Below are 23,290 nucleotides of genomic sequence, written 5' to 3' on the forward strand. Positions count from 1 at the left end.
AAAATATTTCACAATGTTTTATTAAACACTTTTTTTGTAAAATACGACTATAAGATTCATCAGAGGACAAAAAAAATTTTCTAAGATAAACAAAAAGGATACATTTAATTTTTATATTATTGCATAAAAATAAACAAACCTATATCAAACCTTTTGATGCTTGAATAAAATCATTAAAAAAATGAAATATTTATTATATAAGCAATTAATTTTTTATAATACATTGTAAATATTACAAAATAATAATAACACAAACATAACTAAAAATTTATATAGAATAACAATTGTGTATAAAATATTTAATTTGATTTTAAAACCTAATCATATTCCTTAGATTGTCTTCAGAAATTCTTCTTTAGTAGAATGAAGAATTTTAGAATCATTAGTGGAAACTGCTACTTCTGTTAATTTTCTATAAGTTGAGTAGTCAAGCATTTTGTATTTAGACATAAATCTATATGCACATGTAAAAATAGGACAAAAATTAGTTTATGTATTACATCATTTACAATACAAAAACTAGTACAATTAATATTTAAAATTATTAAAAACTAAATAAAACTGTACATATTATTTAAATTTTGGGAAGATGTTTTAGATTTAATGAACCCGGGTAAATACATCTGTTCCAAAATTGAAAAAAAAACAGGTTTTTTTTAGGCAAATCCAGACAATTTTTTTTTAAACTTGTTTTATTGTAAATTTGTTTAAGGATAAAAAACTAGTAGTCTAATCAATTTTAGCATTAATGCGACGTTTAAAGTTATTTGTTTTACTTTGAAATATATTTTTGGAACTATCAATTAAAAAAATATAAAAATTTATGTTATAAAAATAATTATTATTAAGACTGATAAAACTGCCAGAGAATAGGTTAATAAAAAAGTTTTAGGTTGATTTTTTTTTAAAAATCGTGGTTTTTGTCAATCTTAATCTATTCCTATAGGAAATGCTAAGAATGCAGCTGCATTAAAATCTTTATATTCAGAGGTCTTTTCCAAATTTCTTTAATTACAACTTTTTTAACTGAATATTTTAATTGAATTAGAAATGGAACCTCTATATTTATTCGCATTTTGTCCAAATTTTAGCTTCTATGCGAAGCTGAGAAGGTATTAATTTTACCATGATGTGTTTATTTTTATTTTTTTTATGTCTGTCACAACTTTTTTCAGCTCTCACTGAATCAATTTTTCTCAACGATACGATTAATAAAATATCACAAATCGTATCTAGTTGAAGACTATACCCTTAAAAATTGAAAAAATTTCCCTCATTCTTTGTAAATGGGTGAAATCTCCAAAAAAATTACAATTTTATAAAGCAGTAATTTTTTACTTTTTTTTCTCTTTGTTCAAAAATGAACAAATCAGCATAATTTTTTTTTTGAAACTTTATATAAATTTTTTGAAAATCTGACTCTAAACCTGCCCACAGGGGGGATTCAAAAAAGCATTTTTTGCACATAAGCTTTTTCACTTTAATTTTTGAAAATGTTCCAGAAATATTGACACTTCTATTTAATCTTAAATTGAAGCTTATATTTACAGAGTGATCGAAATCTGGTAAGACACTTATTTTCTCAGAAACTATTGAGAATTTAAAATTTTTGTAAAAAGAAAAATTATTAAGTTTATAAAACTCTACAATAATACGAATTTAAATAAATTTTTTTTTTATAATTCAGGGATAAAAATGTTTATTTATAATTTTTTGAAATGAGAACCACTGTTTTTGATGTGATAATATGATAGAAAAAAAAATTACAAACAATTTTGTTCTTATAATTTTTTTTATTCGAACAACCGTTTACGTTCTATAATTGTTTAATAATTTTGACTTCCAGAAAAAATAATGTCATTTATTACGTTTCATAATATCTGTGGCAGTGTAAGCGGTATTTTTGTTAGATTCTTTAGTCTTACAAAACCATAGACTTAGCTATTAATAATACACCGAAAACCCGGTTTAAATCTATTATTGTAATCATTCATTTAGTGTGTAGTAAAGTTTTATAACTAATTTACCTGTCATAACTTGATCAATAAAATTTGGTTTATGCAACAGCAAATAAAAAAAATGACTTCTGTATTTAATACAGTAAAATCACAATAGAAATTTGGACTAAAATCACTTAACTTTAACAAGCTGTAACGGACGTACGGTTAATCGGATAACTAAAATTATAAATATATAATAACAAAATTGTTTGTAATTTTTTTATATCATATTATAAAGTTAAAAATAATGGTTCCCATTTAAAAAAATTATAAATAAGGGGTTTTATCCTTGAAGGGATGAAAAAAATAACGGTTTGACTACATATTATTGTAGAGTTATTTGAACTTGATATTTTTTCTCTATAATAAAATTTAAAATTCTCAATATTTTCTGAAAAAATGAGTGTCTTACCAGATTTTGATCACTTTGTATACTTTATTATGGAAAAAAAAATCGAAATATAGATTTTGTTTTTGGTAAAAATGCGATAGCTTAAATTGCTAATTTTATCAAACGACCGAAAGCAATAAACAATTGTCGAATCAGTAACACTTGTCTTTCATGCTTAGGCTACGAGGTTCGAAGTCACATGTGGCAATTTATTTTCATATTTCTTTTTGAGTTAAAAAAAAAATGTTCAAATAATTTGATTTTCATCTCATTTAGATTCAATAACTTCAATAAATATCAAGGATACCATCATTGTAGTCTCTCCCGCGAGAAGAAATTTCTTATTCATGTTAATAATATTTTACTATATGTTTTTTTTTTGTGGCTGCGATTTATTTTTCCAGCCCTCACTTAACCTACTTTTTTCAACTAAACGTCAAATGATTACAATTCGTATTTAGTTGAAGATATTATCCTCAAAAATTGAAAAATAATCAAATAAAAAATAAAGCATAACCAGCTTTATCCATACGAACAATTATAAATCATTAATTTCTAATATTTTTAAAGTATTTATTGTCGAATTAGGTTTGATGTAATAAAAGTATTCAATTACAATAGTAAATAATTTTATTTTGTAATCTATTAATTTTTTAACTCTATTTTTGTGTGCTACTAACAGTCTATAATATTCCAAATTTTTTGTTGCTGTATAAATCATAAATCTAAAAAAAAAATATTTTTAGTTTCACCTGAATTTAACAATGAATTTTTACAATTATAATCAAATTTTATAATACACCCATAATTGATTAGATTTTTTTAACAACTTTTTGTTTGATTTTTTTAGTTAAAATAAATCATTAAAATTTATTCATTTCTGTATACTTCAATTGTATAATCTTTTTAAATACCTAAAGTTAATTAAAAATGATTTTATGATTTCTATTTAAGTGATGTATTACAATAAAAAATGCAAAAAATCGAGTTTTTCTGATAAATTTACTGTAAATAGTAATTATAAAATTTCCTGACTGCATATTAATCTTAACAATACCATTTTTAGCTTCGATGCGAAGCTGAGAAGGTATTGGTTTTACTAAGCTGTTTTTTTTTTTTTTGTGTCTGTTACCACTTTTTCTCAGCTCTCACCGAACCGATTTCTTTCAATGATACGTCAAAAAATCACAAATCGTATCTAGTCGAAGACATTACCCTCAAAAATTAAAAAAAATTCCCTCGTTCCCCGTAAATGGGGGAAACCTCCAAAAAAACTACAAATTTAAAAATCGCTAATTTTCGAAATTTTTTCAATTTTTTTTAATTTAAAGTGCCATAACTTTTTCAAAAATGAACATATCAATATAATTTTTTTTTATATAGATTTATGGTATCATTACCTTTCATTTGGTATATATTTTTTTTATATATGACTCTTTACTTACCCACAGGGGGGGATTTAAAATGACAACTTTTTCACAAAAAATTAATTTTTTCAACTTGATTTTTGAAAATGTTCCGGAAGGTCTGACACTTTTATATATATTTTAAATTAAAGATAATGTAATATACTTTAATTCGAAAAAAAAAAATTTCGGACTTTATTTTATCTTCACGGTGAAAATGGCTACCGAATGCTATTTTTGTGTGAAAATTTTCGATTTTGTATTTTACATTTTTAACTTTATTATGCTATAACTTTTTGAAAAATGTATGGATCATTACAATTTTTTTATGAGAAGTAGTATTTATATAGATCTTTCATTCGACATACTATTTTTTTAAATCGGACCATTTTCCTTAATACAGGGAGGATTCAAAACATAAAAACTTAATTTTTTAATGTGTTCCGGAAAGTCTGACACTTTTATATATATCTTAAATTAAAGCTAATGTAATTTACTTTATTATGAAAAAAAAAAATTTCGGACTTTATTTTATCTTCACGGTGAAAATAGCTACCGAATGAGAAATAATATTTTTTAATAATCCCTTTTTCATTCGACATACTTTATCTTAGTTAAGATATTAATAATGAACTCAGATCATGTAGCTTTTGGAATAATACATAAATTTTTAAAAATTAAACACAGTCTAAAGATTTGCATCGAAGCGTTTATTTTTGATAGTGATTTTAATCACTGTCAGATATCATTATACTTGATTCATCTATGCCACGTCACCACTGTGCCGCGACCCCCCTGTGCTGGGTTTTTTTTCTATTTAATGTTGTCGATTTCAATCTTTTAATTGAGCTAAAAGTTATAGTAATAAATTCATTTTTTTTTTATTATAAACTTTCATTTTAAAGGTCAAAAATAAGTAGATTAAAAATTATTACTTTTAACATATTAAAAATCAAAATCAATAATAATTTGAAAACAATTAATTATAAAAATTATATATTATATTTTTTAATCAAAGAATTATTAATCTGGATATAATTAAGGAAATAGAAATTGATGTTGTTTTTGAATAATCCACCAATTTCTTAGAATTAAACACCATCTACAGATTTGCATCAAAGCATTTTTTATGTTAGTGATTTTAATCACTGCCAGATTAAATCTATACTGGACCCAACTATTCGACGTCCTCACTGTGCTGGATTTTTATACTTGTGCTCTATAGAGAAGTAATTAGTTCTAAATATTCCCAGACACGTATTAATATTTTTTAAAATTAAGTTTGATTTATTTTAAGCATTTGATATCTAGTGCAGCTAGAAATGTTTGTAAGTTATAAACTTTTTACACAAATTTAGAACTTAACTAAAAATAAAAAATAGACTTAATGATACCTTATAGCAGGAATGACTTCTTTTTTTGATAATAGAACTTCAGCAATTTCTTCATGAGCTGTATTGAGTCTATGTAACATATCTAAAGCAATTTGATAGGCAGGAGGATAAAGTGTTTCAAGTGATAATAATAAACAAGCCTGAAAACATACACAAATATTTATAATAATATTTAAAATAGAAGTTAATACAATTTGAAGTAATTTGTATCATTAAACACCACATTAATAAATTTTTAATTTTAAAAACTAGTTTATTTTTTAATTTTAAAGAGTATTTTCTTACAATTTTTGTTTTTTAATGTACAGAGTGATCTAATTTTGGTAAGATACTCATTTTCTTAGAAACTATTGAGAATTTAAAACTTTTGTAATGAAAAAAAATATTAGGTACAAAAAACTCTACAATAAATAGTTAAACTAGCTAACCCAACAAACGTTGTTTAATATATAAATTATTTCTAGAGAATATTTTGCTAGAAAAAAATAACCAACTTATTGTAAGTGACTTCTGTATTTAAGAGTAAAATAATAATAGAAATTTGGCCAAAAATTACTTAACTTTAACAAGCTGTAACAGACGAATTGTTGATTGGAAAAATAAATTTAATACTCTGAATGGTTTCTGAGAAAATGAGTATCTTATAAGATTTTGATCACTCTATATATAAGACACCTTGTATGTGATCAAATGTACATTATTTGTGTAGGGCGAAAATGTAATAGACCTTAAAAATATATGTGTAAGTATCTAGAATTTAAATAATATCTCTATTTTATTCAAAATTAAGCTATTATTTATGTGACAATATTTTAAACAAAAAGAGATATTTTGATATTTATAACAAAATACTAATTAAATAGGGGGCACTTAAGTATTTAAAAAAAAATAATATATTTTTTTGTCCTCTAAATGATATAAAATAGCATTATTGACTTGGACATCATATTTTGCATTACATTTTACATTTTAATACATTATTGTCAATAGAAGATTATCCAGGATTTTTAGGTTGAAAAATTTATCAAAATTAAAAATAAACTATATTAATTTCGATGTATGGTTAAGAATCCATTGGTTTTCTTCTTCTTTTTTTTGGGTTAATTGTGTAAATTTATTAACTTAATAATACATCAAAAGATAATAAAAATTATAAATAATTTAGAGGACAAAATAAAGGATTAATAGAGGGAAAAAATTTTTCTTTACAAAAATTAAGTTTCTTTATTTCAATTATGAATATTATGGAAATTAACAGTTTTATTTTTCTTTGCTCAAAGTGGTATTAAAATAAATTATAGTTTTTTTATGCACTTTTAACCAAATCTGTATTATAGAGTAAAGTATTAACAGTATTATTATAATAACTAATAACTATACTAACCAATGGTTTGGAATCAACAAAAATATGATATTGAATCATTTGATGTAATTGATAGTACATTTTATTCATTATAAGACAGTTTATAATTAGCTCATACAGAAAGTATTCAATAGTAATTTTGTTATCAGTTAATGATCTCATATATTCTATTAATATGAAAACGGCATACTTTTTATCACCTGAAATGAATTTTTAATCAAATTAAAATATTTTATAAATAAACAGAAAGATTTACTACACATTCTATTTTGTCATTAAAAAATGTATTGAATGAACTTATTTTAGATTTTTATAAACCATAATCACCACAAATTTATTATTTTTGAGTAGTCTTAAGGAATGTATTTTTAGATAAAACCTTTAATATTAAAAAAAAAAATTATAACTAAATTACTGGGAAATTGATTAGTCAAATTTTGAAGAATTACTTTTTGAGACATTATTAATTTAAGATTAAGAGAATATGAGGAATCTCAGCATATGAAAATATATGTAAGGTCTGGGTAAAACAAATCGCCGAAAGTAAGGGGTAACATTTAAATGTAAATGAATAAATAACTTGAGGAATATGAAAAGGTTTTGAAAAATCAAAATTTACTAATTCAATAAAAAAAAGTTTTCAGGAGCGTCTCATAATATTTCTCTTAATTTTGAGATCTACAATTATTTCATATAACAAGGTTGTTGTTTTAAAATATATAAGGTGTATAAAACAATAGGCTAAATGTTTTGTTACTTTTAATATTTTCCAAATGGTCAACTAGTTTGACAAAAACATTTTTATAAATATCAAACTGTTCTACAACAACTTTACACCTTAATGATTCAGCAACAATCATAAAATCACTTGATAACGAACTATTCACTCTTACATGAGTGTTAAGATGTTTTTTATAAACAATATTTAAATGGTCAAAAACATTTCCTATTTCTATCATATCACATTTTTTTTCTACAATTATTTCTTGCAAAACCTAAAATTGAAAAAATAACAGTTTTAATAAGTATATGGTTGACATAAGAGTACTAAATTTTTGTTTTTAAAAAAGTATTTATAAGAAAAAATAGTGAAATTAATTCACTTAATAATATTATCCACGAAAAGGAAAAATATGGTATATTATAAATTAAATTTATAATTCTGTATTAAAAAGCATAAATGACAAAAATAATTTTACTGTTTTTTTTTTTATTTTTTTTTGTGTCTGTGTCTTTTTCTCAGCTCTCACCTAACCGATTTCATTCAACAATACGTCAAAAGATCACAAATTGTATCTAATCAAAGACATTACCCTCAAAAATTTCTCTCGTTCCCTGTAAATAGGGGAAATCTTTAAAAAAATTATAAATTTAAAAATTGCTAATTTTCGACATTTTTTCAATTATTTTTACTTCAAACTGCCCTAACTTTTAATAAAAAAATGACCAAATCTATTTAATTTTTTTTTTATATAAATACATGATGTCTTTATGTATAATTTGATATATTTCTTTTATAAATCTGACCCTTTACCTGCTGACAGGGGGGTTCAACATGACAACTTTTTCCACTTAACTTTTGAAAGTGTTCCGGAAATACTGACACTTTAATATACCCCTTAAATTAAAGCCTATGTAATATACTTTATTATGGAAAAAAAAATTTCAGACTTTATTTTGTTTTAATGGTGAAAACGTACATCAAAGTTAATAAAAAAATAATATTTTTGTAAAAAAATTCTTTTTTATATTTTTAATTTTATAATACTATAACTTTTAGAAAAATGTATGGATCAATACAATTTTTTTATTATAAATACTATCTTACGATACCTTTTCCTTTTGACATACTTTTTTTTAAAATAAAACCATTTCCCTTTAAATATATATATATTGTACTTATAAAACATAAAACTTGTAATCAGGATATAAATAAGAAAATAGGAGATCATATAGCTTTTGGAATAATCCATCAATTTTTTAAAATTAAATACTATCTACAGATTTGCATTGAAGCGTTTTTTATGATAGTGATTTTAATCACTGTCAAATCATTACACTTGACCCAACTATGCCACGTCCCCACTGTGCTGGGTTTTTGTTTATTAATATTATTAATTGTAGTATGTAATAAATGCTATTTGTAGCATTATAAAATCTATCAATTTTTAGATAGAAATTTTCATCAATTTTTTGTATTTTTGAAGATATTGTGTGAGGCATAGTTAATCAATCACCTTGTATACACAGAATTGCATACAATAAATAATTTTAATAAAATAAAATTTAAGGATAGTAAGGAAGAACTTAAATCTGTAAAATGACATACCTGCATTATGGTCTCTTTTGATGTGGTTCGTAATAAAAGGAAATCTATAAGAGAACATTTATTGTTCATCCATTTTGAAATATCATCTAAGTTTAAATTTAAACGCCTAAAAATAAACATTAAAACAATTTTAAGAAAAAAGAAAATGTTTAAAATTTATATTGGTTGGGTTGGTTATATTTACTATAGCATTAATTATAAGTGCAATAAAGATAATAAAAAAAATATTTATACCACATATATCCAGATTTAGCATCAATTATAATATTTGGCTGAAATGAAATACATATGACAGAATCTAAATTGAAACATTTAGGAATTATGTTACATTAATTAATTTTAAAATAAAACCCACTGTATATTTCAGAATTACAGAGTAATCAAATTTTGGTAAGACACTAATTTTCCTGAATCTATTGAGAATATTAAATTTTTGTAAAGAGAAAAAATATTAGGTTCAAAAATCTCTATAATATATTGTTAAATAATTTTCTTCAACATTTCAGGAATAAAAAGCTTTAATTATAATTTTCTTTAACGGGAACCTATATTTTTAACTTGATAATATGATAGTTTAAGAAACGTCTTAACCTCTTGGAGGAGGCCGCTATGGCCATTAAGGGCCGAAAAAGCGATTTGAAAAAATTATGACAGAATAAAAATATTACAAACTATTTTGCTCTTATAATTTTTGTTCAATCTGTTCACCTTTTACAACATGTTATACAATAAGTTATTTTAAACCAAAATTATTTCACCATTTTAAAAATACTTTATTTCTCTATGCTGTGAAATAAAACTATTTTTATTGGCTAAGATAATGAACATTGTTGGTCAATCAGTGTGGAATATATTACTTCATAACTAACATAATAAATAACTTTTATGGTTTTAAAAACAACTTATTACTGTCACCGGTATTATAAAACCAAATCTATGATTAATTTTTACTTGATATTTAAATTTTTAAACAAACTTAAAATGCAAATGGTTCATTGGATAAAAAGAATTATAAAAATAAAATTAATTGTAATTTTTTTACTATAATATCATAAAGTTAATGTAACAATTCCCATTTAAGAAATTTATAGTTAAGGATTTTTATCCCGCAGAAATGAAAAAAATTATTTAACTACATACTATTGTAATTTTTAAAAACAATACTTTTTCAAAATATGAATGTTATACCATATAGACTAAGTTTAAATATTATGATTTTCAGGTTTTTTACATAAAATTAAATTTTACATCAATCATATCAACAGAATTTTGTGTAAATTTTATGAAATTATATAAATTTATATAATTCACATAGAAAAATAAATTAATGATATTTGAACTATGTTGTTTTTTAATGCTGATTTACAATATAAGCATGTTAACTTTTATTTTAATCTCTGTAGTGATTGAAAAAAGTAACATTTCTATGTTTTTATGATTTCCTGTAAAATTGTCTAAATGTAACTTACTGTAATTTAGTTTTAAAGTACTAAACTAGTTCCATTTTATTTTTTTCCAAAAACCAGTGCGTGTTACGAGTACGCGCGGATGAAGTGAAACTTCTTTCGATATGAAGATATCACTTGAAAATTGCATCTATTGTGGTTCATTAAAATTTTTTTATTCACAATCAAAATTTTCGAAAAAACAGTGCTAAATTATAATATAAAATATACTTTACAGCCGATCATGATGGCAAAATGTTACAACCGACTGTGGTGGGACCATGACGCTCCATAATCTGTTTTTTGGATACTATATAAAGAAGTTTCACTTCAATAAAATTTTTAATCATTGTAATTTGGCAAAATCATATTGTAAAATAATATATTATACTAAAACGAATTATAATTTATACAAAATAATTATACATTAATAATATAATATTTCTGTAGGTGTTATTTCTATTAATTTTTATTAAAAGGATACAAATATCAGATAATTTACGTACATCTTGTTCTTTTGAAAATGTTTTTTGAATAACAATATTTTCCAAAATTGGTAAATAACAAGGTATGGTATTTTCTTTTGCTGCTTCCATATATATATCAAATATAGAAGATGACTGAAAAATATTAAGAGAAAAATAATAAAACCCAATAGTTTTTATTTTTTTATGATGTATCTAACCTTATTGTGTTGATTATGTACAATGATCAAATTGTCAACAATGTTAACTAAAATTTTCCCAATGCAATTAAGCTTTAAAATATGACTTTTTTTGAAAGTCATCATTCTTTAAAGTATTATAAAAAATAATTAATAATTATAAAAATTCATAATATTTGTATAAATTTAATAATACTTGTTTAATGTGTAAATGACTATTTCATTTCTACTTTGATTTGTTGGCAAAACTAATACTCTCAGCACACTATAAACATTAGTTAACACAATATTTCTTTCGCTTATACCTTGGCTAGGTAAACTACATGAGTTATCAAAATCAACTAGAAGATATAATTTTATATCATTTTCATAACATTTTTTTTACAAAAATTAAATACATACTTTCCAATTTAGGCAACTTTGTTATGGTTCCAGGATGAATGTGAAGTGGTTGAAAATCCCCAATAGAATTAGTTGACAATAACAATATTTTGTTTAAAGGCGAATAACTAAACCAGTTTATATGTAAACTGATTGATTTTAAAAAAATTGTTCGTTGTTTAGGACCTTGTCCGTCAACCTAAAAACAGTAAATTAATTCTATTTTTAATAATTTTCCAGTGACATATACATGCAGAGTGTAACAAAATGAATTTCTGTATTTTGAAGTGCTAGGTTTTGGTAACAATTTATCTGAGGGCAATTATTTTTTATATTATAGGTTCCTCATAACGTCTACATTTATTCTTAAAATATTTGTGAGAATATTCAAAAAAAGAGTGATATATAAAATTTTAAATTGTTCCTCTTTTTAATTTTTCATATTTTGAATGGGCAATTCACATTAAAAATACTATTATATAGGCATATTGATAAATGTAATAAATTTTTAGAATGCTGTAATTATGCTTAAGATATAGTTACAAGTTATATACTAAATAAAACTAAATAAATAAAACCAAATAAAAGTTATTATGATATATTTATAATCAAACAAGTTATCTGTAAGTTCAGTATATGATTTGTTCAATTACAAAAATCTGTCCAAAATATTTAAATGATTGTTTTTATCAAATACTATGATTTAACACATTGAAAACAAAAATAATAATCATTAATAAATTACCTGATATAATTCGACTCCCTTGTCACTGACTAATAATATTTCATTTTTGCAAGTCCAAATGAAGCCCAAAAGTTTTGCAGCTTTAAATTTACAGTACAAAAAATATGGAGCACCAATATTACTGTCTTTAACATCCATTAATTCCTATAATTTTTTTATAATAAGCAATAAACACATGTATAACAACTGACAAATAAGTAGACTTAAAAAGGTTTTAAAAGAAGTTAAAACTCCTTAATATAAAATCATAATTTTTCTTTGCAAATATGAATAATATTACATATATCAGATATTAATAAACAATACTTACAATAGATAATGTTGTACGCATCATGGTTAAAATATTAAGATTCATAGACATTTTTATTGAAGATACTGGGCCACAATCTTCAATTTTAAAAATCATATTTTCTCTACAACGAGTACAAGATGTTACAATTACTTCTGTCATCTCTCCAGAAAGAACAGTTATTATCTATATAGAAAATATATTATTTTAATATTCAAAGAAGTTTCGGATACAATATACAAATAAATTATTATTTTTGTAAAATTACTTTAAAATAAGTAAATAAATGATAGTAAGAATATTTATACATCATACTATAATTTAATTGTTTACCGAATAGTCAATTAAGTATAAGATATTCATTTTCTTAGAAACTAATAAAAATATAGTAAAGGCAATAATTGTTTGAATCAAAAAACTTTACAATTATATATAGTTGCATAATTGTTTTTTTTCATCTCTTCAAAGTTAAGAACCTAAATTTTAATTTTCTTTAGGTTTTTATTCTTTAAAGGGTAAAAGTTATATAACAACATATTAATATAGTTCCTATAATCAAACAATATTCTCCTTTACAAAAATAAAAAAAAATTCAATTGTGAATGTTTCTGAAAAATGAGTGTCTTATCCTTATTTGATAATCTTATATAATATTACAATAACATATAGTAATTGTATTATATTATTATATTTTTATTTGCACCTGATCGGGCAAATATTAAATATTTTAATTTAAAACAAGTAGTAAATTTAATAATATGTAAATTGGTCATTATTTACACTTATTCATTTTGAGTGAACTGGATATGAATAATTTCAAATTTCAAGAAATGAATTTGAATGTAAAGCTTGGTAGTGAATCAAATTAATTTTGAAAAAATCTTCCCAAATATTATTTACGGTTAAAAGGTTTTTTAAATATATTTATTTTTATCTATATTATCTATGTGTATACTGATAATATTTTCTCTGTCTTTTGAACATATTTCTTTATTATTCATAAAAATCAATGTATTGGCGTTCTGATTTATTTATGAAATAAGCATGATAATAAAAAACAAATTAAAATTTACTAAATTACAATGTGTTTTAATCCACTAAACAAAAATAATTATATAATTAGAGATAAAATAAATTGAAAGATATAAAATCATGAATATTAAGTTTATTTTCTAAAACACCTAAAAACAAAATTTATAATATTTCTTATATAGTTGTATTATATCTTATAATATTTGTAATACTAAGTTTCCGTTACTGCTCATGGAAAAAGATCATGTGATGGAGTTAAGGGCTTAGCCAAGAGACTTGTTCAAAGAACAAGCCAACAATGTCCATATGAACTATCCAATTTTATGAATGGGCTGCTGAAAATTTATTTGTAATTTTTTTTTATATCTTCACACAAGTTTATTTTTAAATCATGAGTAGGGGTGCTATTAAAAATGTATAGTAGATGAGAGGATCATAAAAATTTTTTTTCAATTGATAAGCTGCCACAAAAAAAACTTTATGGTAATTTTTTCTCAGATTATGAGTAAAAAAAAAAAGAAAACAGACATTTCTTTATTAGTATAATATAGAGGACTACAGGCCTCTATGTCTCCACTAAAAATGATATAATAATACTTCGGAAGTTATTAATATTTTTAAATATAGAGAAACAGTGTGACAGAATAATGCATAATGATGAAAATAACATAACCCACAACTCATTTTCACTCTATATTTAAAAATGTTAATAACTTCCCAAATATTATTTCAAAAGTTGTTATTGACTAGTTATTTTCTTAGTAAGAACATATTTATTTTATAAGTTAGTTAAATATATATGTTGCCATTTAAATAAATAAAATTGACATCCATATAAGGTATAAATGATAAATTAAAAATAAATACATAATGATTAATAAATTGAGAAATATATGAAACTAAAAGATATTTGTTTAATTATATTATTATTATAAGAAAAATTGAGTGTCTAATAGTGAAATCATCCTGTATAAGGATATTACAATTATCCCCTCAAACTTGTATCTACAACACATAACGAATTTTATCATAGGGAAAGGGTTGGTCTTTATTATAAGGCCTGTGCTGACTAGACGTTAAAAAAATGATAGCTGAAAATGAGGGGCAGTATTTAAATATAAATTCATGAAGCAATGAGCATAAAAAAAAAGTTAACCATCTCCTTGAGTTCAACTAATCCTTAGTAACACAAATTAGCCTATCCATAAATTTTAGTTATGCATAGCTACTGGAATTAAGTACTTATTTTTTTTTAGCTTTGATGCGAAGCTGAGAAGGTATTGGTTTTGTAATGGTGTTTTCTTCTTCTCTATCCATGAAAATTCTCAACTCTCAGTTAACCGATTTTAATAAATAATACTCAAATGAACCTGACTTTAATATGATTGTACTAATCAGCATTGAGAATTCAAAAAACTCCCTCAATTTAGAAATTTATAAAAATATTTCCAAATAACGAAAAAAACAAAAATTTCATTTTTAAAAAAAATGTAATTGAAACAACTATCACTTTTTAATTTCTATCAAAATAAAGTTCTTGATGTGTATTTCAACATTAAAAAAAAAATTATCCTACTATTATTTTACTGTGAGAAATTGCTAATTGAAGTAAAAAAATTCACCATTTAAAAAATAATTCTTTATTTTCAATTAATAGTTAACAAACAAATATCATATTATAAGATTTTAACTAATCTCTACTTTCAAATATATCATTTAGTATGAACATAGATATAATTAAAAATGTAAATTCCCTATAAACCCCAGTAATTTATTACTTGTTCTGTAACTTCATCATAGAAAACATTTGTCGTTTTGCTAACACTTGCTGGATCAAATTGAACAGGATCTTCATTTAACGTAAGAAAATTACTTTCCATATTTAAATCTAATCTTAAAAATATACTTATACAAAGTATATTAGTTAAATAACTATAACTAATTAAGAGTATTTATCATAACATAATTAAAAAATACATTTAGTAAATTACTGATTCATAAAAACTTAATTTGAATTAAGAATACAATTTATTAATGATAAATAAAATGAAAAAATTTTAATGATAAACAGTGAAAATAGTGTATAATATTTAGTTAAACATTGTTTTAATAAATTTTATAATAAGAAAATTAAATATTACTAGACAGGTAACTATAAACTATTATCACAACTTTATGTAGCGCTGTGGGTTTATCGTTGATGTGATAAGCCCAAAGCTACAATTAATATTTATTTATTTGAATGATAATATTTATGGAGTCGTCAGTAATAGACTATAATATCAAATATATAATATTTTTCTTAACTTTCTTTCTTTAATATTACAAATTAAAATATTAAACCATAAAATATTATTATTATATTAAATTAATTTTTAAACTATTAATAATTATTTAACTTTTAGGATATTTTAAGTAATGGCAGAAAATTGTACAACCGAAACAGCATTTGTAGAAAATCATTCGGAGTAAGTCTAATATCAAATTTTTATTTAATGTTTTCTATATAATTACAAATATACTTAAAAGTAATAATAATAATAATAATGAATGTTCTTTAGTTCAAATATCTCGGCGGGTTTATTTCTAATTAATTCGTACGTTAATCAACTGAGTCCAGATTTAAAAGATGTTCAAACAGAACTCAAAGATGTTGTGTAAGTAACTATCCTTTACTAATAATTTGTCCCACTTATAAATCATATTTAACACTTTGATGGATACTACTTCTATAGTAGTAATATTTACTATGGTACCAAATGATAGAGGAAGTTCAATTGTCATGTAACCTTGAAATGATTACTAAGATCATATGTGTCCATTAATGTGTAAGTAATGTTAATAATTTGAAAGTTTCTAATATTGCATTATTATTATGTAGTGTGAATTTCAAATTTTAATGTATGCTTACAATTGAAGATCTGGGAGCAACTATAAGACACGTCCAACTTTTTAGAAGACAAAAAAATGTATGGACATGTTTTGTGATTAATTTTTGAAAACGTATCTATTAGTATTACAACTTTATATATAAAAATTGAACGTATCTGGTTATTGCACTAATCAATGCAGATTATTTTTTTCTATTACACAAAAAAGTAATTTGACCAAAATTGAACATGTGCTCAAGTTCTTCAGTTTTTTTTATAAAGTAATGGCTTAGCTGTCAAAGCTTCAGATTAAAAAAAAAGAATGTGTTACAAAATTTAAATATTTTATTAACTTTTCAATTTAGCAAATTTTTAAATTATATCCCCTTTTTATTAGTTTAATTTACCACCTGGTGTTTTTTAAAAAACAAAACATTATTCTTTAATTAAATATCTATTATTAGTTTAGTCATATCAATTTATAGCACTAGTAAAATGTTTACAAGTATGTGTAAGATATTATCTACTAGATTACTTATCTATTGTTAGATATATAAAATATTTTCTCATAAAAATTACCTAAAGAAATCTGTAAACTATTTAAATGCTCCAAGTCTAGGCCTATTTTATAAATTAATCATAATTTTATATAATCAAAAGAAATTTTCTGCTATAATTTCTAATAAATATTTTTATAATTTTAGGGAAAAGCAAGAATCTTTAATAAATGAACTAAGTAAAGAAAATGAAGAATTATCAGTCCTATTAAATGAATGTGATGTTCAAGATATGGTAAAAATTAAAAAATAATTACTAGTTTTAGATAATTATAAAATTAACTGTTGTAGTTCACATCAATAAAGAATTGTTATCTACAACTTACTGAATTAAAAAAGAAATTAATTTTTTTACATAGAAAAACCATATCAATGGAAGTAAGTTTATAAATGTAATTAATATTAAAATATAATTCTCTAGATAAAAAATCATGTATAACTGAAAAAGATACCTTATAGAAATGTAATATGACTTCAGTGTCTAAACATACAATATGGGAGTGCTTTTTTTTTAAGCTTAATAGTTCAAAGGGTAAAAAAAACTGTGGTATTAATGAGGATGTAAAACACAGGATTAAGTCGTAGTGGATGTGGAAAGAAGTATCTCGTGGTGTGTTATGGAATTCCAATGAGGCTGAAAAGTTCCATAAGACTGTAGTGAGACCATCTACGATGTATGGTGGTTCAGAGTGTTAGAGGAAGTAGAGCAAAGAATGAGTGTAGCAGAGATAAGAATACTTAGATAGAGAGGAGTGACTATAGAAGATAGGATAAGGAACGAACATATAAGAAAGAGTAGAGGTATAGCATCAATTGTGGATAAGATAAGAGAAAATAGACTTAGATGGTTAGTCATAATATGAGGAAAGAGTAATCAAAAGATGTAAGAACAGTTATAGAAATATATGTTGAAGTAGAAGAGGTTTAGGAAGACCAAAAAAGAGATAAAGGGATGTTATTGAATGCGATATGAGGACAGCTGATGTTAGTGTAGATGATGTGGGAGATTGTGACAAGTAGAAGTTTAGGATAAGGAATATAAGGATAAGGATAATTTCAAAAATTATTAATTCATATATACTTATAAAATATACTTCTGCCAAATTTTCTCTTGACATACTGAATAAATTATAACAATAAAGAAAATTTTTTTTATAAAATACCTAGACAACTTATTACTGATATACAGTGTAATTAATATTAAAAAATAGAAATCAAAATGGAGTCATATTTAGCGTTATTATTTTTGGAAATTTTTTACTATTTACTATTTAATATTTATAATTTCATTTTATTTAGAAAAGGGCAAATGTCTTGCGTGTGGCTAAACAGAGAGAAGCATTACAAAGAGAACATCGTAAAGAGTCAATGTTGGTACGAGAGCAAGAACTTATAACAAAACAATCTTAAAATTCTATTCTCTTTAAGGAAAAAATTGTGATAAATTTTTATTATGAAATTAAGTAAAATTCCTTTTAAATTTTATACAATATATTTTTTTAGGAAAAATAAATTTCATTATTTGTTAATTATTTAATTGTATATTTTTATTTAATGCTTATTAATTTAATATTCGTAAAATAAATTAAATTTATAGGTATAATAAATAATAAATACTATGCTTTGCCTAGCTGGGGCTCTGGCTCAGATCCGGTGCCCTGGAGCCCTCTTGCTCCTATGTGCATTAGGTTTTTTGAGCTATCCTTACAGGTAGGTTACTGATTCCAGTAAAATTACCCAGCTACACTGGGCACAATAAATATTGTGTAGGAAATGTATTACTAACAAATTGACGATAAAGATATAAAGATATATTCTTTTTGTGTCTGTTACCACATTTTCTCAGATCTCACCTAACCGATTTCTTTCAACAATACGTCAACAGATCACAAATCGTATCTAATCAAAGACACTACCCTCAAAAATTGAAAACAATTCCCTCGTTCCCCGTAAATGGGAGAAATCTTCCAAAAAATTATAAATTTAAAAATCGCTAATTTTCTTATTTACCCATCATGATATATTTTTGTGAACATTTGGCCCTTTACCAGCTCACAGGAAAGGTTTCAAAATGGTAACTATTTTAATTGACTTTTTCAACTTAACTTTTGAAAATGTTCTGGAAAGACTGACACTTTTATATATACCTTAAATTAAAGCATATGTAATATACTTTAATTTAAAAAAAAAAAATTTGACCTCTGGATTTGTCTTCATGGTGAAAAACACTACCGTATTCAAAAATATGCTATTTTTGTGTTAAAATTTTGGGTTTTGTATTTTATTTTATTTTAAAATACCTTACAAGGCGAGTACACTGATTTTCATAAATATTATATAAATCAAATTGATATAGCATAGAAAGTTAAGCTTATTTTAATTTTTAAGTCAATAATATAACTTTGAAATTTGAACTAGCTTAAAATTGTCATTTTTTTTCAGTCGACGGTTTAAATTTACGGTTGCTGAGTCGGTAACACTTGTGTTTTACGCGCTTGGGGTACAAGGTTTCAATCCGTGTAAGGCAAGGAATTTTTGCATTTTTTTCTTAATTCTTTTTAAGTTAAAATAAATTTTCAACTCCTTTGATTTTATCTCATTTAAATTCAATAATTTCAATAAAGATCAAGGAATATTGAAGATATACCCTCAAAAATTGGAAAAATATTCTAATTTATCAATTAAACAGTTACTTTTCCCATGTTCTCCATACAAACAATTAAAATCATTCATTTATAATGTTTTTAGAGTATTTATTGACGAATCAAGTTTGATATGATAGGTTTCAATTACAAAATTAAATCATTTTACTTTGTAATTTAATAATTTTTTTACTCTATTTGTGTGTGCTACTACTTCTTCTTCTTCTTTTTCCTCGCTTTAATCCCAACTACTTGGGGTCTGCCACCCTTATCATAAACTTCCACTTGACACGATCTCCCACATCATTGTGTGTGCTACTACTAGACTATAATATTCCAATTTTTTTGGTAACATGTTACTATATAAATCATTTCTAAAATAAATGATTGTTAGTTTCTCTTAAATTAACTAATTAAAAAATTTAAAAAAAGAAATACTATATACATAAGTTTTTTTAAATGAACCATTTAAATAATTGATTATCACAATAATGACATTTGAACGTAATGGAAAATTAAAAATTAAATAGTACATACTATTCTGATTAATGGATATTTGATCTATAATATATTTTATTGTAAAACTATCTTGATCATATACCATATCACGTATGCAATCATCAGTTGTGCATATGGAGTACATAATTTCATTGTTTACATTATGTGATAATATAGAATAAAAAAAATTAAAACTTCAAATAGTTTTTTTGCCCAAACAATAAATTGTATACGTTTGAACGTATTTCAAATTTATAAATTTCATAGTCACTTCTAATCATATCAAGCGTCACGGGAGTTTTTAATGCATCTTTATATTTAATGCCTTTCTCAGACACCTTAAAATTTCTTGATTCGTACAAAATGTCTGCCAATATATTAAATTGAGGAACATTTTGCGCTTTCAAGTACCTAACGAAGTCTTCGACATCATTTATGCTCAATGGAAGATGCATTGTATAAAAGTTTTACGACTAAAATTAATAAAAAGAAATATGTACATTTCGAACTGAATAGTGGAGTTTAGTAACAAAAATATTAATAACTTACTTTATTCTCAAACAAAAAAAACAATTAAAACCTCAATGGAAAATTTATTTTCAATATTTGCAAATGAACACAGTGAAAATATCTTCCTAAAGATTAAAAATTATTATTACAACACATTGCTTCAGAAAAAATGTATACATATGTAAAATATAGCATACTTTAACTCGATTTTTGAATTATTTCTCCCCAATTTGAAATGTAACTCAGGGAATATACTGAAATAATTTTACTGAAAATTAAAAAAATATTATTTTCAAAATTATTTTACTTTGAAAAATGTAACTATATATTACTTATGTTATTAATGATTTTCGATCTTCTATATTAAAAAATAAGACTGATGAACATAAAGAAACTAGTAGAACACATGAAAACGAATTATTAAACGTATTTATGCTGTTTCTCCAGTTATATAGCAAAATAGATTTTTTTTTTAAACGTATAAAAGTGATAATCGGTAGGAGAAAATCCCTTTAGTTTGTTTATATATATAAGCTATATATATAAATAGCTAATTATTTTACTGACAAGCAATCATAAAATATAGAAACTAATATATAAAATAGCATCAAATATATAAATTAATACATTCGAATAATATACAAATCACTTTGATATTTTATATGACGTTAATATAGTTTGTTTATATATATATGTTATGTTACTATTATATATGTTTTTTTTATAAATTTAGGGTTTTACACATAGTGTTTTATTATTAAGATAAGAGTAAAGAGAGCTGGCAAGTATAGTTTATGAATTTCTTAAAGAAAAACAATCATGTCATTCTTATGAATATAATTTATAAATAAAAATATTAATAATCTTAAATGAACGACCATTGTTATGGACACTAATAGAGCAGTCCACTGTTATTTCATATTATGATGATGACGACACATTTCTGTATTTGAGCTAACCGTCAATGTTACCTAAGTTAATAATGACACAGTACCGTGTTTCCCTCAGCCGCACATCACGTTATCAACCTAAATGAAAGTGTATCGGGATCTGAATCATAAGTGCACGGTGGCCTAGTGGTAAGGTTTGTCTATACGACGCCTTGGGTCGCGGGTTCTAATCCCGTACCGTGCCTCTTTTTTTCACATGATTTCCGGTACACTTTCTATAACCGGCCGTCAATCCCCGGCGGCCATGTTAATAACTTTTCTAGTTTTCTAGGTATTGTTTTCCATAATCATCTGACTACTTCCTTTAGTTGAAATATTTTTCTGAAATTCGTGTGTATATTAATTACTATTCGGTTTACTGACAAGCAATTTTTTGATACTATACATATATTTAACGAACACGAGTGTGCATTAACCTATCCGATATTAACAATTCACACGCCCTCAATGACTTTATCACGTTTAAAATAATATCCTCTACATTATGTTCCCTGAATTATACTTTATAAAAGTACATCATAGTTGCAAATTATTAGTACCAGAATTAATATGCGTTTAGATCAAATCTCAAGGCAAAACGAAAAATTAAAAAATGCGCCAGTAGATATTAGATTAGAATTTGAATCCGATGAAAATTTTTCGACCAACACTACAGCATATTGTTTGATTGTATTATTATAATACAAATTATATTATAACAATACAAATTGTATACGATAAAATGTTTGAATACATCCCTATGACAAACGAAGTTCATAAAATATTATAATTTGTTTTTTTTCTAAAAATAATGTAAAATTTTATATTCATAAAATACTAATGATTACTTGAATATATATTTTACTATTAAAAAGGAACGTGTTATTTATTTTAGTACCTTAACCTTATTATATTTTATTTATTTACTACAAAATTATCGTAAAATATTTCTTTGATAAGATATATCGATGATTAAACAATATTAAGGAAAAAAGACGTATACGAGTTTTTTGAAAGAAGGAGACGTCCTACAGTCTCTCCAGTGATTTTATTCTATATTAAAATTTATAAATACTAATGACTAATTGTTCAAGGTTAACAAAAATTTTCCAACATTCGTTTTTCTCAAAGTATTCGAAGTGGCTATACATCTTTCTTTACTAGTACGAAAGTATATGTAAAACAAATTAGATTTGATATTATATAATTTTACTTTGAAATTTACCTAATTTTTTTACTCTATTTGTGTGTGCTACTACCAGTCTATAACATTCCAAATTTTTTCGTAACATGTTGCTATATAAATCATAAATCTAAAAAAAAAAATGATTTTTACTTTCACCTGAATTTAACAATGGATGAAATAAAAAATTTACTGTAAATAGTAATTATAAAATTTCCTGGTTGCATATTAATCTTAAGAATACCATTTTTTTAACTTGCAAATTGAGCTTAAAAAGTTATGGTAGTAAATTCATTTTTTTTTTATTATAAACTTTCACTTTAAAAGACAAAAAAAAAATAGGTTAAAAAAAACCCAGCACAGGGGGGTCGCGGCACAGTGGTGACGTGGCATAGTTGGATCAAGTATAATGATATCTGACAGTGATTAAAATCACTATCAAAAATAAACGCTTCGATGCAAATCTTTAGATAGTGTTTAATTTAAAAAAAATTGGTGTTTTATTCCAAAAGCTACTTGATCTGCTTATTCCTTATTAATATCTCGATTAAGATAAAGTATGTCGAATGAAAAAAGGTTTATTAAAAAATATTATTTCTCATAAAAAAATTGTGTGGATCCATAAACTTTTCAATAAGTTATAGCATTATAAAGTTAAATAT

General features: G+C 23.7%; 3 protein-coding genes and 1 long non-coding RNA gene across 5 annotated transcripts in view; 2 read left to right on the forward strand and 2 right to left on the reverse strand.

Moving 5' to 3' along the window:
• Positions 1-147: 147 nt before the first annotated feature.
• On the reverse strand, positions 148-15,527 carry LOC126899800 (regulator of MON1-CCZ1 complex). The gene is made up of 13 exons (XM_050675011.1): positions 15,218-15,527; positions 12,429-12,593; positions 12,119-12,262; positions 11,395-11,572; positions 11,189-11,333; positions 11,014-11,119; positions 10,813-10,948; positions 9,118-9,181; positions 8,884-8,989; positions 7,312-7,549; positions 6,576-6,754; positions 5,192-5,331; positions 148-454 (listed from the first exon to the last, which is right to left on the reverse strand). The coding sequence occupies exons 1-13, from the start codon at positions 15,317-15,319 to the stop codon at positions 331-333; spliced, it is 1,827 nt and encodes a 608-aa protein (XP_050530968.1). The 5' UTR covers positions 15,320-15,527; the 3' UTR covers positions 148-330.
• Positions 15,528-15,692: 165 nt separating this feature from the next.
• Positions 15,693-18,398, forward strand: LOC126899835 (uncharacterized). The gene is made up of 5 exons (XM_050675066.1): positions 15,693-15,907; positions 16,001-16,096; positions 17,014-17,101; positions 17,158-17,244; positions 18,166-18,398. Exons 1-5 carry the CDS (start codon positions 15,858-15,860, stop codon positions 18,274-18,276), a joined length of 432 nt encoding a protein of 143 aa, XP_050531023.1. The 5' UTR covers positions 15,693-15,857; the 3' UTR covers positions 18,277-18,398.
• A 69-nt stretch (positions 18,399-18,467) lies between these two features.
• Positions 18,468-21,047, reverse strand: LOC126899845 (uncharacterized). Its single transcript, XR_007702715.1, has 4 exons — positions 20,849-21,047; positions 20,714-20,784; positions 20,556-20,641; positions 18,468-20,479 (listed from the first exon to the last, which is right to left on the reverse strand). It is a non-coding gene; the product is annotated as an uncharacterized LOC126899845 (long non-coding RNA).
• A 1,737-nt stretch (positions 21,048-22,784) lies between these two features.
• Positions 22,785-23,290, forward strand: part of LOC126899791 (transcription-associated protein 1-like) — a 37,311-nt gene continuing 36,805 nt past the window's right edge. For both annotated transcript variants that reach the window (XM_050674984.1, XM_050674989.1), the window contains exon 1: positions 22,785-22,822. In XM_050674984.1, the coding sequence (XP_050530941.1) occupies positions 22,800-22,822 (23 nt within the window). In that variant the 5' untranslated portion in view covers positions 22,785-22,799. The remainder of the gene's footprint in view (positions 22,823-23,290) is intronic.

The sequence above is a fragment of the Daktulosphaira vitifoliae genome, unplaced genomic scaffold, assembly GCF_025091365.1.
Source record: "Daktulosphaira vitifoliae isolate Bord-2020 unplaced genomic scaffold, ASM2509136v1 Scaffold_2, whole genome shotgun sequence".
Taxonomy (NCBI): Eukaryota; Metazoa; Arthropoda; class Insecta; order Hemiptera; family Phylloxeridae; genus Daktulosphaira; species Daktulosphaira vitifoliae.

Bases quoted from the DNA above. Each gene is read 5' to 3' on its own strand.
- LOC126899835 (XM_050675066.1), top strand. From the start codon at position 15,858: ATGGCAGAAAATTGTACAACCGAAACAGCATTTGTAGAAAATCATTCG. The intron at 15,908-16,000 runs GTAAGTCTAATA...AATGTTCTTTAG, and splicing joins TTTGTAGAAAATCATTCGGA to TTCAAATATCTCGGCGGGTT. The intron at 17,245-18,165 runs GTAAGTTTATAA...CATTTTATTTAG, and splicing joins GAAAAACCATATCAATGGAA to AAAAGGGCAAATGTCTTGCG.
- LOC126899800 (XM_050675011.1), bottom strand. From the start codon at position 15,319: ATGGAAAGTAATTTTCTTACGTTAAATGAAGATCCTGTTCAATTTGAT. The intron at 9,182-10,812 runs GTATCCTTTTAA...GTTTCAATTTAG, and splicing joins ACGTAAATTATCTGATATTT to ATTCTGTCATATGTATTTCA. The intron at 7,550-8,883 runs GTATGTCATTTT...TTTCAATTTTAG, and splicing joins CAAAAGAGACCATAATGCAG to GTTTTGCAAGAAATAATTGT.